Here is a 13,569-nt window from a genome sequence, read left to right as displayed (position 1 = left end):
GCGTCTTTCAGTTTGTTGTTGACAAAGTTGTAGAAGGCTCGGTTAGATTTGATGTGAAGGAGATTTTCCTCTTATTTGCTGTGGTAGTTGAGACATTCTGCTTTTATTTCTTGGCAAATGCTTTTGTAGCGTCTTTTGAAGTTGGTTACTTGGCCTTTTTTATTTTTACGCCAGAGAAATCTTTTTTTGGTTTGTAGTTTCCTTATTAAGTTATTTTTTGTTTTTCTTCTGGTTGAAGTTAGTGGTACATGTAGTCTGATAAGTCATTTAACTTGTAGTAAGAATGTGTTGTAGAAATCATCAATAGTGTTGCAGTTAGAAAATATAGTTTGCCAGTTGAGAATTGAGAGATTGACATCTACGAGTTCATAGTTGGCTTTCCTAAAATTGTACTTAGGTGACACATTATACAGGTGAAAGTTATCCTGGTGTAGATTGATATTGAAGTTAATCATACTATGATCACTGTTGGCAAAAGGTTCTTTTACATGCAGACCATAGATTGCGCTTTTGCTATTACAGAATATGAGGTCAAGATAGCTGTTAAGTCTAGTATTGTTTAATACTAATTGGTCAAGTCCCAGGCTGGTGACGGCATTGTATAAGGTAGTGTGGATTGGATCCGTGCTGAATTCATTTAAGATCCAGTTAATGTGAAGTAGGTTGAGGTCACCAAGGAAGAGAATGAGGTAAGGGTAATGTTATACATATTTATGTCAACACATTATCCTTCATTTTTCAGTTATTCAGTTTTTTCTATACCTTTCTAATAGTAATAGTATTATTCTTGAACATACCTGATAACACCCTTTTTCAAAATCTGATCTTAACCTTTACCTTTCATTTTAAGTGTGCTATTTCTACTCTAGTTCTTACTAGAGCCAATCTTGTTGTTGTTTTTTAAAGGACCTTTTCTATCCATCATCTCTCATCCTCTTAGAAATTTCATTTCTTTTCTTTTTAGCTCATCTCCTATACTTCTCCCTTGGGTCCTTATCTACAATTTTCATATTCAACCCCGAGTCTGTGAAGAGGGGCGGCATACAAATATAATAAATGAATGAATAAATAAATAAATAAATACATACATACATACATACATACATATATAAATAAACCCAGCATTATTCCTAACCACTAATTTTTGCTGCTCGTCTACCCTGAATCTGCCAAAAATATATTTTTGCCCCAAAATAACTTTCAGTTTATTCAGTTCCATTTTTCTACCTCCTAGTATATATGTTATGTATGCATGTAAATAGCCAATATGTAAATATGTTATGGTAATTTGAGTTATCTACATACTGGCTGCGGATTGGCCAAGCCACAGCTGGGAAATTCAAGTGGCTGTCAAAGCCGCGCCTACCAAGGAAAAATCTTTTTAAAAGGGAAACCCTAGCTACGCAGTTTGTCTTTTGCCACAAGTTACTTGTGTATACCTTGTTGCAAGCTCATATCAACATGAGCTTATTCCTAATAAAGACAAATTCAGCTACCACGTGTTTCTCTACTTATTTTAAATCTAACAATATATATTTTCCCAACTTTATTCCTTCAAACTTTATTATCTTCTCCTTTTTTTTCTCCTTGTACTATTTATTGTGTAGCTTGTTCTATTTCATCCTCTAACTTTCCAGTTGCCTCCCTTGTTTCCTAAATTTTATTATTTTGATTCAATATTCTTTGTTGCACATTTTCAACCTTTCCAGTTATGGTGTGTAGAAAATCCTTTATCTCCCTGTGGTTCCACAACATAATATCATATAAACCTTGGAGTGTCAACATAATTTCTTTTTGAAATGCCTGCTGTTCTTCCTGATGAGCCATCTTGTCTTATTTTTAAAAGTCCAAAGATTAATGTTCTGTCTATAGTCTATCACCATTCAAATGACTGTTCTTTTTAATTTCCCAAAGCCAGCATGTTATTTATTCTTAACATTGTCAAGACAGAACCACCCAGTACCTGAAACAGGATGCACTTCTTTTGCCTCCTCATGCCCCATTTTTGGAATAGAGATGGTTGGGCAGTGGATGGCTCTGGCTGGCGCTCCAGCCCAAAAACATTTTCCTCCCCATTCCAAAATTAGGGCATGAAGAGGCAAAAAAGAGCATCCTGTTTCAGGTGGTGGGTGGTTCCAGCTGGCACTGCAGCCCAAAAATATTTTCCTCCTAGATTCCCAAAATGGGGCATGCAACCAGCACTGACTGCCATCTGAAATGCAATGTTCTTTCTGGATCTCTGCACACTCCGTTTTTGGAATAGGGAGGAAAGTGATAGATCTGAGGACACAAAACCTGAAATAATAATTAAGTTATTGAAATAATTTGGGTCTTCCAGCACAAACTGCCCAGCAGTACAGCACATATCACCACTAAAACCAATGAATAAAAATCTCCCAATCAAGGTGTCAAGAATCTTGATTTGAGGAATCAGATGGGAGAATTGTGTATCTCTGTGGCTCTTGTGTCACTTGGGAGTTGCTTCCTGCAAAGCCAGGCTCTCAATGCCTAGGACTATAGGTAGGAAGATAGGGGTGGGAGCATCTTGGGAATGGAATCTTTGGTGCCATGTCCCTCTTTTGCCCCCATGAAAATCTCCCCCCACCCACTCCAGTTAAATGCCCATAATTGTTTTTTTCTTGTTTTACTCCCCCAAAATTAAGGTGCATTTTATACTCCAAAAAAATACAGTATGTGTAGCCATTTTTAATTTTATGTATCTTATCCATGTTCTTTGTTACTTCTTTCAATATGATCTATGGGGATTAACATTGCTTCAAGATCACCACATCTGATACCAAGAAGAGGGGTAGGAGAGATAAGGTTATTGTTATGGCTAGGTGGCATTCTTTCCCATGAGAACAGTGATAGTGCCTGCTTATTATGTTAATTAGGAAAAACAAAGCAAAAAGAAATGTGAAGAAGGGAAAAATTATTGTTGAGGTGGTTCTAATCAATTGTTCACGACCCCTGGGAACTAAATGAGTCACTAATTAGGCATAAAAGACCCAATAAAGCTATACTAATTTATAAAACCATTTAAAACCAATATTTATATGTGCAAAATAGACATACAATGGTCAGTTTCAAAGGAAGAATCTTCCATGAACTGGAAAATGAATATCTAATATGTGAAAACCAGATTAAAAGAGAAAAGTAAGCTGATTTCTTTTCCACTTTTACCTCCTATCCTTCATTTTCATACATTCATATTCTACAGATATTCATATTCTACCACTATCTATAAAACTATTCATTCAGCACTTTCTTTATAAATTCCCCATATTTTTTTCTCTTCCTCCTACTAAAAAAAAAATCTACATGTTTAAAATTTTGATGTGACAACCAGAAGAAACTCTTGGAATTGAATGAGATATCTCCATATTTCAGATTTGTCTTTTCAATTTGGAGGCTACTGGGATTGGGACCTATACTGATTTCAATATATTTCAGCATCTTTTTCAACTACAAAATGAATTATGGTACTCAAATTATAAAAAAGTTAAACTCACCTAAATACTGGTAAGTTTACATCTTTATTCTCTTTAGGGCTATTTTCTGTCTGTGTAGTAGGAACTCCAATGGGGTTTGTATTATGTTAAACCTGAGTTCTACAGATTTTTATAAATCTGCTTGATTATTAATGATTAAGATGATGTGATTAATTAGTTTCATGCAGTTATCCACAATCTGGGAAAAATAAGCTATGCCTACAGCTATTAAAGTAAGGTTATTAAATAAAAACGTGTATGTTTAATTCTGAATGTGACAGAATTTATAAATATTCAAGCCATGTCTCTTCAAATCTAAATGTTCCATTTATTATACATTTGAAAATTTCTCTTTTCATTCTGTTTCTGAAGAAAATTATAGATTTTGGTGCAAATATATTTCGAAATATAATCAAATGGAACTGAAGGGGAACATATTAAATCTCTTTCCAAAATACGATGCTCCACTGACTTTCAATTGAGAACTGTAAATGCTGATATGAGACATGATCACTGTTAAATAAAAGCAATTAACTCAACACCTGCACTGCACACCAAGACAAATAGACACAAGAACAGTTTTTTCCTGAATGCCATCACTCTGTTAAAAAATAAATTCCTCACCACTGTCAAACTATTCACTAAGGCTGCATTACTATTATGATTAGTTTTTCTCATCATTCCTATCATCAATCTCCTCCCACTTATGACTGTATGACTGTAACTTGTTGCTTGATTCCTTACAATATATATTATTAATTGTTCCTGATTGCTTATGTAAACTTTATGACAATCATTAAGTGTTATACCTCATGATTCTTGAAAAATGTATATTTTCTTTTATGTACACTGAGAGCCTATGCACCAAAGACAAATTCCTTTTTTGTCCAAACACACTCGGCCAATAAAGAATTCTATTCTATTCCATTCCATTCCATTCTATTCTATTCTATTCTATTCTAACTCTTAATGTACACTAGTCTCAGACAATTAAGTCGCAAAAAAACAATACATTTGGAACAGTTTATTAATATTTGGAAATACCAATTTTAGTTTAATCTTCACATTGCATTGGCATTCTTTAGTTTCAAAAGACTGGTATCATTCTCTGGATTCTACAGAGCATGAAGCTTGGGTAGATTAGCTTGGATAAGTATCCTCAATCTTCACATAAATACATAGAATATGCTATTTAAATGTCTTTAGGTTTTCTGATGTTTGTGACAAAACAATGGATAATGACACATCTGTATTTCTTCTACTGGAATTCTCAACAATTCGGGAACTACGGATTATGTACACAGCAATATTTCTGATCCTGTATTTAATGACCTTAATTGGGAATGTTCTCATTATCTCTGCAGTTGCTTTTAATTCCTGCCTTCATACCCCTATGTATTTTTTTCTGACGAACTTAGCCCTACAAGACATTGGTTCTGTTTCACTCATTGTTCCCAAATCTGTTATCAATTCCATTATTAATGCACGGCATATTTCTTATTCTGGATGTGTTGCTCAAGTCCTCTTCTTTGTCTTCTTTGTAAATTGTGATATTTCTCTTCTTACTGTCATGGCATATGATCGATTTGTTGCCATTTGCAATCCTTTACGATATGAAATGATAATGAACAGGAAGGCTTGCACCATAATGATTGGCAGCGTATGGATTGCCAGTTTCCTCAATTCTATCTTAAATACAATTGTAACTTTTACTACACATTTCTGTTCCAATATCATCAATCAGTTTTTCTGTGATATCCCACAATTACTTAAGCTTGCTTGCTCAGATTTATATTTAGTGGAAACTGGAGTTGTAATATTTAGTTTTACATTAGCATTTGGTTGTTTTGCCTTCCTTGTTATTTCCTACATACAAATATTTATTGCTGTTTCAAAAATCCCTTCTGTACAGGGAAGGAAAAAGGCCTTCTCCACTTGCTTCCCACACCTCACAGTTTTCTCCTTATTTTTGTTTACTTCTTCATTTGCTTACCTGAAAACTCCATCTGATACCCCCTCACACTTTGATTTTGCAATTACTGTTATGTATTCTATTGTCCCACCTATGTTAAATCCATTAATATACAGCTTAAGAAACAAAGACATCAAAATTGCTCTTTCAAAGCTTTTTTATCTGAGGACATTCATTTTAATTGGCAAGAATTAGGCATAATGTGAATAATATTTTATAGTTTCTCATTGTGAGTAGAGTTTGATCAGGAAATATGAACTTCAGAAAACATGAACTGAGAAGAGCCATGCCCTGCCTGCTGAAATGGAAGCAAAAACAATTGAAGGTCTCTGGAGTGCAAGTGAGCCCAAGGTGTGACATGTATGGCTGTGATCATCTTGCCCAAAAGTGAAGACAACAGACTCAAGGGAGTCACATGTTGAGCCCAAACTTCCTGGATGATGTGCAATAGACTGAGCCTGTGCTACTGGAAGAAATACACCTTGCACTCCAGAGAGTCAACAATAGATCCTAGGTGAGTGATCCTGGTGGATGGTGAAAATTAGCTCTTATTAGTATTGATCAGAAAGTCATGATGTCTGAGTATATGCAGTGTTATATGGACATCCAATTCAACTTGAGACCAAGAAGAGGATTGACTAAGGATGTTGTCCAGATAACACTGCACATGAATAGTATAGCCCTCAGGTGAGTAGCTAAGGCAGCTAATAACTTAGTAAACACCCTTGAGGTGGAAGGCAATCCAAAAGGCAGGGATTTCATGCTCTGAATCTGATAATCATGCTCTGAGGCAAGATGGCGATCTAGGCAGATGTTTAACTTCACCGCTAGTCCAAACCACTAGTTTTATAATAGGTTAAACATAGGAAATTAACTAAATATTTCCTCAAATTAAACAGAATAAAACTAGAATAATAGCTGGTGAATTACGTCTAATCCATTAAAAGGAACAGTGCTTTTCTGAGCAAAATTATACCATCAACCCACGAGGAACAATAAAGCAGCAGCAACAACAACAAAGCAGCTGACTTCGCAAGAATCCAAAGCTACAAGACTTCTAACTGAGGTCTGTCCTTTTCCGGAATATAGGCAGAGATTATATCCCAACAGAAAGGAGGGAGAAGATATAGCAAAGTGCAAACAGCTCTGAAAGAGACCGGACTCCCTCTTGTCCCTGAATAACTCTTAATAACTCTGCTCTGCTCACTTGAAGGGAGAGGAAAGCACAGCTAGCCCCACAATCCTTCAATTTAACCTGGGTGGGTGGAAAAGCAAACCGCGAAGAGCTTCATTTCCTCCCTGACACTACACAGCCCTGCAAAGTACCTTAGAGCTTTCAAAGAAGCACAGTCGATCCCCCCAGCCCGGCAAACTGACCTGGGTGGATGGAAGACGTAAAGAAAGCCTCCTGCAGATCATAACACCTCTTCCCAAAGCTGGAAAGCTGATCCCAAAGGACTCTGAAGCAGCAGCAATAGTCCAACACCAAAATCCCAACTGCCTCCACACTTAAACAGGGGATAGCCATCGCCATTGCCACGTGGATAATTTAACAAAGCTTCTACTTTCAAAACCACTCATCCAGCAGTGACGCTACAACCCCCCCCCTAGTGGCTGTAACCCAGCAGTCACATCTAAAAAAAAACCCCCTCCCTGTTTCAACAACTTTAAGATCTTTACAGGATGCTCCAAACCCCCCCCCCAGTAGCTGCAAAGGAACCCAGCAGTCACATCCAAGCTTTCCTCACTCAAATCTCATCTCGACATACATCCTAGTCAAACAATCAATAATCAACAAATAGATTATTAAGACTCACCCCAGCTATGCCAAGCAAGAAGAAACCACAAGTAGATAATTCTGATGACATTTGCTTTATATGCAACAACACTATTAATATACAAGAAGGATTTATAAAATGTCACTCATGCAAAAAATCAGCTCACCATACCTGCCTTAACATAAATAAACATGTCGCCACTTTTCTTCAAGACAATCCCTCATTCTACTATTTCTGCCCATCTTTTACTCCCAAACCAGACTCCTTCAGCAATCTGTCTGATATAATCCTAACAGCAGTTTCTAAAACTCAACAATCATACACAGAAAGCATGGAACCACGGCTTGCTTCCATGGAAAAAACATCCAAGATCTGATAAACGCTAAAACACCAAAACAAGTACCCTACACCGCCCCACCACCACCATTTTATACTCCACCTAGGCCACCACAACCTCTACCTCCAAACCCAACTACAGACATCCCCACTCTAGTTAAAGATACCTTGGAGTGTGAACAAAGACGTCAGAACACTATCCTATTTGGCCTGGAGGAAAATGGGGAAACTGATTTAACAAATATATGTATGTTGTGGTTAGCTCTGGCCCAGCTCCAGAACTGATAAGGGACTTGTACAAATTACCAGTTTGTTTGGAGACGAGTGCTCTTTCCTATACCAAAAGAGGGCTTAAGTTAAGTAACTTTTCATTATAAAGAACATTGTTTTGAATTTTCAAACGTGGGTGTGTCTGAAATTTGTACCTGCGAATTTTTGGGAGAAGTCTCCAGAGAGCCCAACAGAAAATCTAATATCATCCTCAACCAGGGTTCTCTAACAATAGCCCCTGATGACATCTTAGAGGTCACTAGAAGTGGCCTGTACTGAGGTACAGTGATGGATCAAAGGCTCCCCAATTTTGCAGAATAGTCTGCAAAAGTGAAACTACCAAACAACATTTCATCAAGACCATGAACTCCATCACCAGAAATAACACCAAATACAACAAACTCAGATCCAGACCAGATCTAACTCTACTTCAATGCACCCGCTCTCATGAACTACGGGCCGAACTTCAGCGACGTCATGATCATGGCGAAACTAACCTATACATAGACTACCACTCTGAATGCATCAGAACAAAACCCACAACCTTCCCTTCATCTCCCAACCCGCTGCCCCTCCTCAGCCATCCTACACTTCTCTACCTACCATCCCTCACCAACAAATGGACATCCCCAACACTTCCAACAAAGAATAGGAAAGCACACCCCTTACTACCTCAATTCAATCCAACTTCAACTCAACTCAAACCAATTTCATTCCTGAACACAAATTCAATCTCAAATGTAAACTAATCAATGCAAGAAGTATTATCAACAAGTTGTCTGAATTCCTCCTCCTACTTGACACCAACATATTTTACATAATCTTTGTTTGTGAAAAATGGCTGAATACATCCTATCCTGACTCCATCATCACACCAAGTAACTACCTTATTTTCCGGTCTGACCGTGAACTCCGCAGAGGAGATGGTGTAGCTATATTCTATAAAAATTCATTCAATCTAAAAAACATCCAAGTTACACACGATCTTATCCTTCCCGCAACCATAATATGTGATCTTTCCCTCAACACCACACTCCGCTTCCTACTTTGCTACAGAGCTCCAGATTATGACATTACTCATGCAACAAAATTAACCTCCCTACTCATGTGGGCAACCTCCTACCTTTATCCCATTATATTCCTTGGTGACCTCAACCTACCACACATCAACTGGACCCTAAACACAGAACCTATACATACTGCCCTTTACAACACTGTCACCAGCTTGGACTTGAACAATTAATATCAAACAATACCAGACTCAATAGTTGTCTTGACCTCATATTCTGTAATAACAAAAGTGCTATCTATGGACTGCATACAAAACAACTCTTCTCCAACAGCGATCACAGTATGATTAACTTCAACCTCAATCTACACCATCCTAACACTCACCTGAAAAATGTGACACCTAAGTACAATTTTAGGAAAGCCAACTATGCACTCATTGACGCCAATCTCTCAATTCTCAAATGGCAATCGTTGTTCTCTAACTGCAACACCATTGATGATCTCTACAATACGTTCTTACTCCAAATTAAAAGACTTATTGAAATATATGTGCCACTCACTCCATCCAGTGGTAAAAAAATAATAATAAATTACCTGTCTCAATAAAGAAACTACAAACCAAAAAAAAATCTCTCTGTCGTAAAAGCAAAAAAGGCCAAGTAACCAACTTCAAAAGCCGCTACAAAAGCATATGCCAGCAAATAAAAGCAGAATGTCTCAACTATCACAGCAAACAAGAGGAAAACCTCATTTGCACCAAATCTAACCAAGCCATCTACAACTTCATCAACAAAAAATTCAATGACTCTAGACCTATTCCACCCCTCATAGGACCCAACAACAAAGAATACCACGATGATCCATCCAAAGCTAACCTCTTCAACTCTTTCTTTGGCTCTGTCTTCATCAACAGTAATGGCTCATCCCCCATATTTGCTAATCACACCTCAACCTAACCCAAATTGACTTTACTGTAGACCGCGTTGAAAAAGCAATCTGTGACATCAAACCTTCCCTATCAGTCAGACCAGATGGTCTTTGTGCATACTTTCTAAAAAAGCTTTCTTCTGCCATAGCCGAACCTCTAAGCATTATCTTCCAAAAATCCTTCAGAAGCAGCACAATCCCCAATCTATGGTCAAAAGCAATAGTCATCCCCGTCTTCAAAAAAGGAGACCCTTCTCTCGTTGACAACTACAGACCAATATCACTATGCTGCGTCTCATGCAAAATCATGGAATCAATTATAAATCAATCAATTACCCTTTACTTAGAATCCAATAACCTACTCTCTAACAAACAATTTGGATTCAGGAAGAAATTATCCTGCAACCTACAACTACTTCACTGCAAAAACATTTGGACTACCCACCTAGATCAAGGAAAATCCATTGATGCAATTTATATTGACTTTTGCAAAGCCTTCGATTCAGTGGTTCACGACAAACTACTCCTAAAACTCAAATCCTACGACATCTCAGGATTCCTCCACAGCTGGATTACTGCATTCCTGTCAAATAGGCAACAAGTTGTCAAAATTGGAAGTGCCATTTCCACCCCCGTCCCTGTCAAGAGTGGAGTTCCCCAGGGCAGCATACTAGGTCCTACTCTTTTAATTCTCTAAATCAACAACCTCTGCGATCATATCACAAGCAACTGTGTTCTTTTTGCCGACAATGTAAAACTTTTCAACACCACAGACAACACATTTACTCTCCAAAAAGACCTCGACTTAGTCTCAGATTGGTCTAACACCTGGCAACTTCAAATATCAACCAACAAATGCTCTACCCTCCACATCGGCAAAAAGAATCCTAACCTCATATATAAACTGAATAAACAAATTCTCACAGCCAACCCACACTCAGTAAAAGACCTTGGAATACTAATATCAAATGACCTAAGATCCCACTGCAACAATATCGCCAAAAAGGCTTCTAGAGTTGTTAACCTGATCCTACCTAGCTTCTGCTCCGGCAATCTCACACTACTCACAAGAGCCTACAAAACTTTTGCCAGACCCATCCTAGAATACAGCTCATCTGTCTGGAACCCATACCACATCTCAGACATCAACACCTTTGAAAACGTCCAAAAATATTTCACCGGAAGAGTTCTTCACTCCTCCACTAGAAACAGAATACCCTACAAAAATAGACTAACAATCCTGGGTCTAGAAAGCTTAGAACTACGACGCCTAAAACACGATTTAAGTATTGCCCACAAGATCATATGCTGCAATGTCCTACCTGTCAATGACTACTTCAACTTCAACTGCACAACACAAGAGCACGCAACAGATTCAAACTTAATATTAACCGCTACAAACTTGACTGTAAAAAAATATGACTTTAACAATCGAGTTGTCGAAGTGTGGAACTCATTACCAGACTCAATAGTGTCAACCCCTAATCCCCAACATTTCTCCCTTAGACTATCCATGATTGACCTCTCCAGGTTCCTAAGAGGTCAGTAAGGGGTGTACATAAGTGCACCAGTGTGCCTTTCATCCCTTGTCCAATTGTCTTTCCTTTATCTCATATATCATATATATTTTCTTCCTTTCATATATCTTCTCCTCTATTTTATAATTTTCTTTATATATATTACCTCATGTCTATTCTCTTCTATGTATTGTGTATTGGACAAAAATAAACAAATAAATAAATTTATACTCATAGCGTACACCTGTGTAAAAGAAATGTAAACTTTGAAGAAGCCAGATGGGTATGTTCACCTCTGAGAAATCACTTGATGACAGAAGATCTCCCTGTCTAATGCTTGCCAATATGGATTATTAGGTGTGCATTTTAAATTTATGATATGCTATGTACCTGTTGAGTTGCTTTAAGTTGAGAATCAGTCTCCACTCACCTGAGGATTTAGGCAGTATGAACAAAATGGAATAAAACTCCCGTGCTGACCCTCTGGAATCTGCTGGATGGCCTGGATATCCAGGAGGTGCTGGACAGCCTTCTGCATAAGGGCCCTCTTGGTGAAATTAGGGGGGAGGGGACAGGGAACCAAAAACCCTCAGGGGGTGAGGAGGTGGAGATGAATTTGATGGTAAGACCTAGGGACATGGTCTTGAGGACCCACTTGTTGGTAGTGATGTCCTACCACCACCTGACATACAAAGCCAGGTGATTCCCTATGGAAGGACCCGATGATGATCTATTTGAAACAGCAGAAAGTGTGATCATGGGCTCTTCAAAAGGGCCATTTAGCTTGACTGCCCCTAAATGACCTGTCAGGAGGCGCCTCGTGATGGGTGTTAGACTGCCCTTGATATCACCCATAGTTTTGCCCATCAGAATGCCCATCTGGGAGTTAAAGTCCACAAGTTTTAAAACTGTCAAGTTTGAAGACCCCGGAGTTGGGGCTAGAAGTGCAAGGGTCTTCAAACCTGGCAAGATTAAGGCTTGTGGACTTCAACTACCATTCCTAGGGTAGCATGACTAGTGGAGGAATTCTGAGAGTTGAAGTTCACAAGCTTGAAGTCCTTGAAGCTGTCAAGTTTGAAGTTTATAAAAAGTATACATGGTTTAAAATATATATATACATGATTTTAAAAAGTATACATGGTTGTAAAAAGTATTCTGCTACACTGGTATTTTATTAAACAATATAATACTACACCATTTGGTTCAGAATACTTTTTTCCTTTTCCTCCTCTAAAACTTGGGTGTGTCTTATACACCGGTGCGTCTTATACACCGAAAAATACATAAAATAAAATAAAATGCAAAGTGATTGCTTAGCCTTCAGAGAGATACAATAGTCTCTTGAATGATTGGCTAAATCATAATCTTAACTTGAATAACAATTTATAGAATTATAATGTTTCTAGTGTATATTGTGTTAATTAGGAAAAACAATGAAAAAGGGAAAGGGGAAAAATGCCTCTGGATGTTATTTTAATCAGCCGTGCAGGACCATGCAGGACCCCTGGGGAGTTAAACAAATCTCTGATTAGGCACAGAAGACCTGACAAAAGTATCCTGATTCAGAAAATTATTTAAAAGCTCTATTTATAGGTGGAAAATACATGCAAGAGATTCCAGGAACATTGAAAATGAATACCTAATAATCGAAAATCATACTGGAATAGAAAGGTCAGTTGATTTCTATGGCTATCTATATGTGTTACTAGATTACATAAATTATATATTTATTCTCTTCAGATATATATATTTCTATTTATATAGTAGGAACTCCAATAGTATTTGAATTTTGTTAAATCTGAATCCTACATATTTTTAATAAATATTTGATTAATCTATCAATCTGATACAGGGAAATAAAAAAAACATGCTTTCTTTATCTAAAGTCTGTAAGGTCATTTATGGAGAAAAGTTGAAGATTATTAAGATTATATGATTAATTAATTTCATGAAGGTATTCATAACTTGGTGATAAATAATTTGTTTCTATAGTTTTTAATTTTACTTCCATATGCATACATTTTAGATATTATTTAATATTAAAAATCATACAGTGGAGGAGAGACCCAGATTCAGCTAATACAGATGGTATTACACAGTCAAGATTCCAGTGTAAATTATCATTAGCTAAAGATTCAAGATTCCTAGTTTTAGTTTCTTCTCTGAAATTTCACATTTATTTCCGGTCTTCAGATGGATATGCTTGCAGTAATGTTACTATTTAAAAGAATTAAAAATAAATTTCTCCAATGTCTTTGAATTCAGAA

At 37.2% G+C, this 13,569-nt stretch overlaps 1 protein-coding gene across 1 annotated transcript; it reads left to right on the top strand.

Moving 5' to 3' along the window:
• Positions 1–4,695: 4,695 nt before the first annotated feature.
• Positions 4,696–7,617, top strand: LOC139154015 (olfactory receptor 14I1-like). The gene is made up of 2 exons (XM_070728443.1): positions 4,696–5,637; positions 7,363–7,617. The coding sequence occupies exons 1-2, from the start codon at positions 4,723–4,725 to the stop codon at positions 7,615–7,617; spliced, it is 1,170 nt and encodes a 389-aa protein (XP_070584544.1). The 5' UTR covers positions 4,696–4,722.
• Positions 7,618–13,569: the final 5,952 nt, after the last annotated feature.

Source organism: Erythrolamprus reginae, chromosome Z, assembly GCF_031021105.1.
Source record: "Erythrolamprus reginae isolate rEryReg1 chromosome Z, rEryReg1.hap1, whole genome shotgun sequence".
NCBI lineage: Eukaryota > Metazoa > Chordata > Lepidosauria > Squamata > Dipsadidae > Erythrolamprus > Erythrolamprus reginae.
The sequence above is the reverse complement of the archived record's forward strand: the minus strand, read 5'-3'. Positions and strand labels throughout refer to the sequence as shown.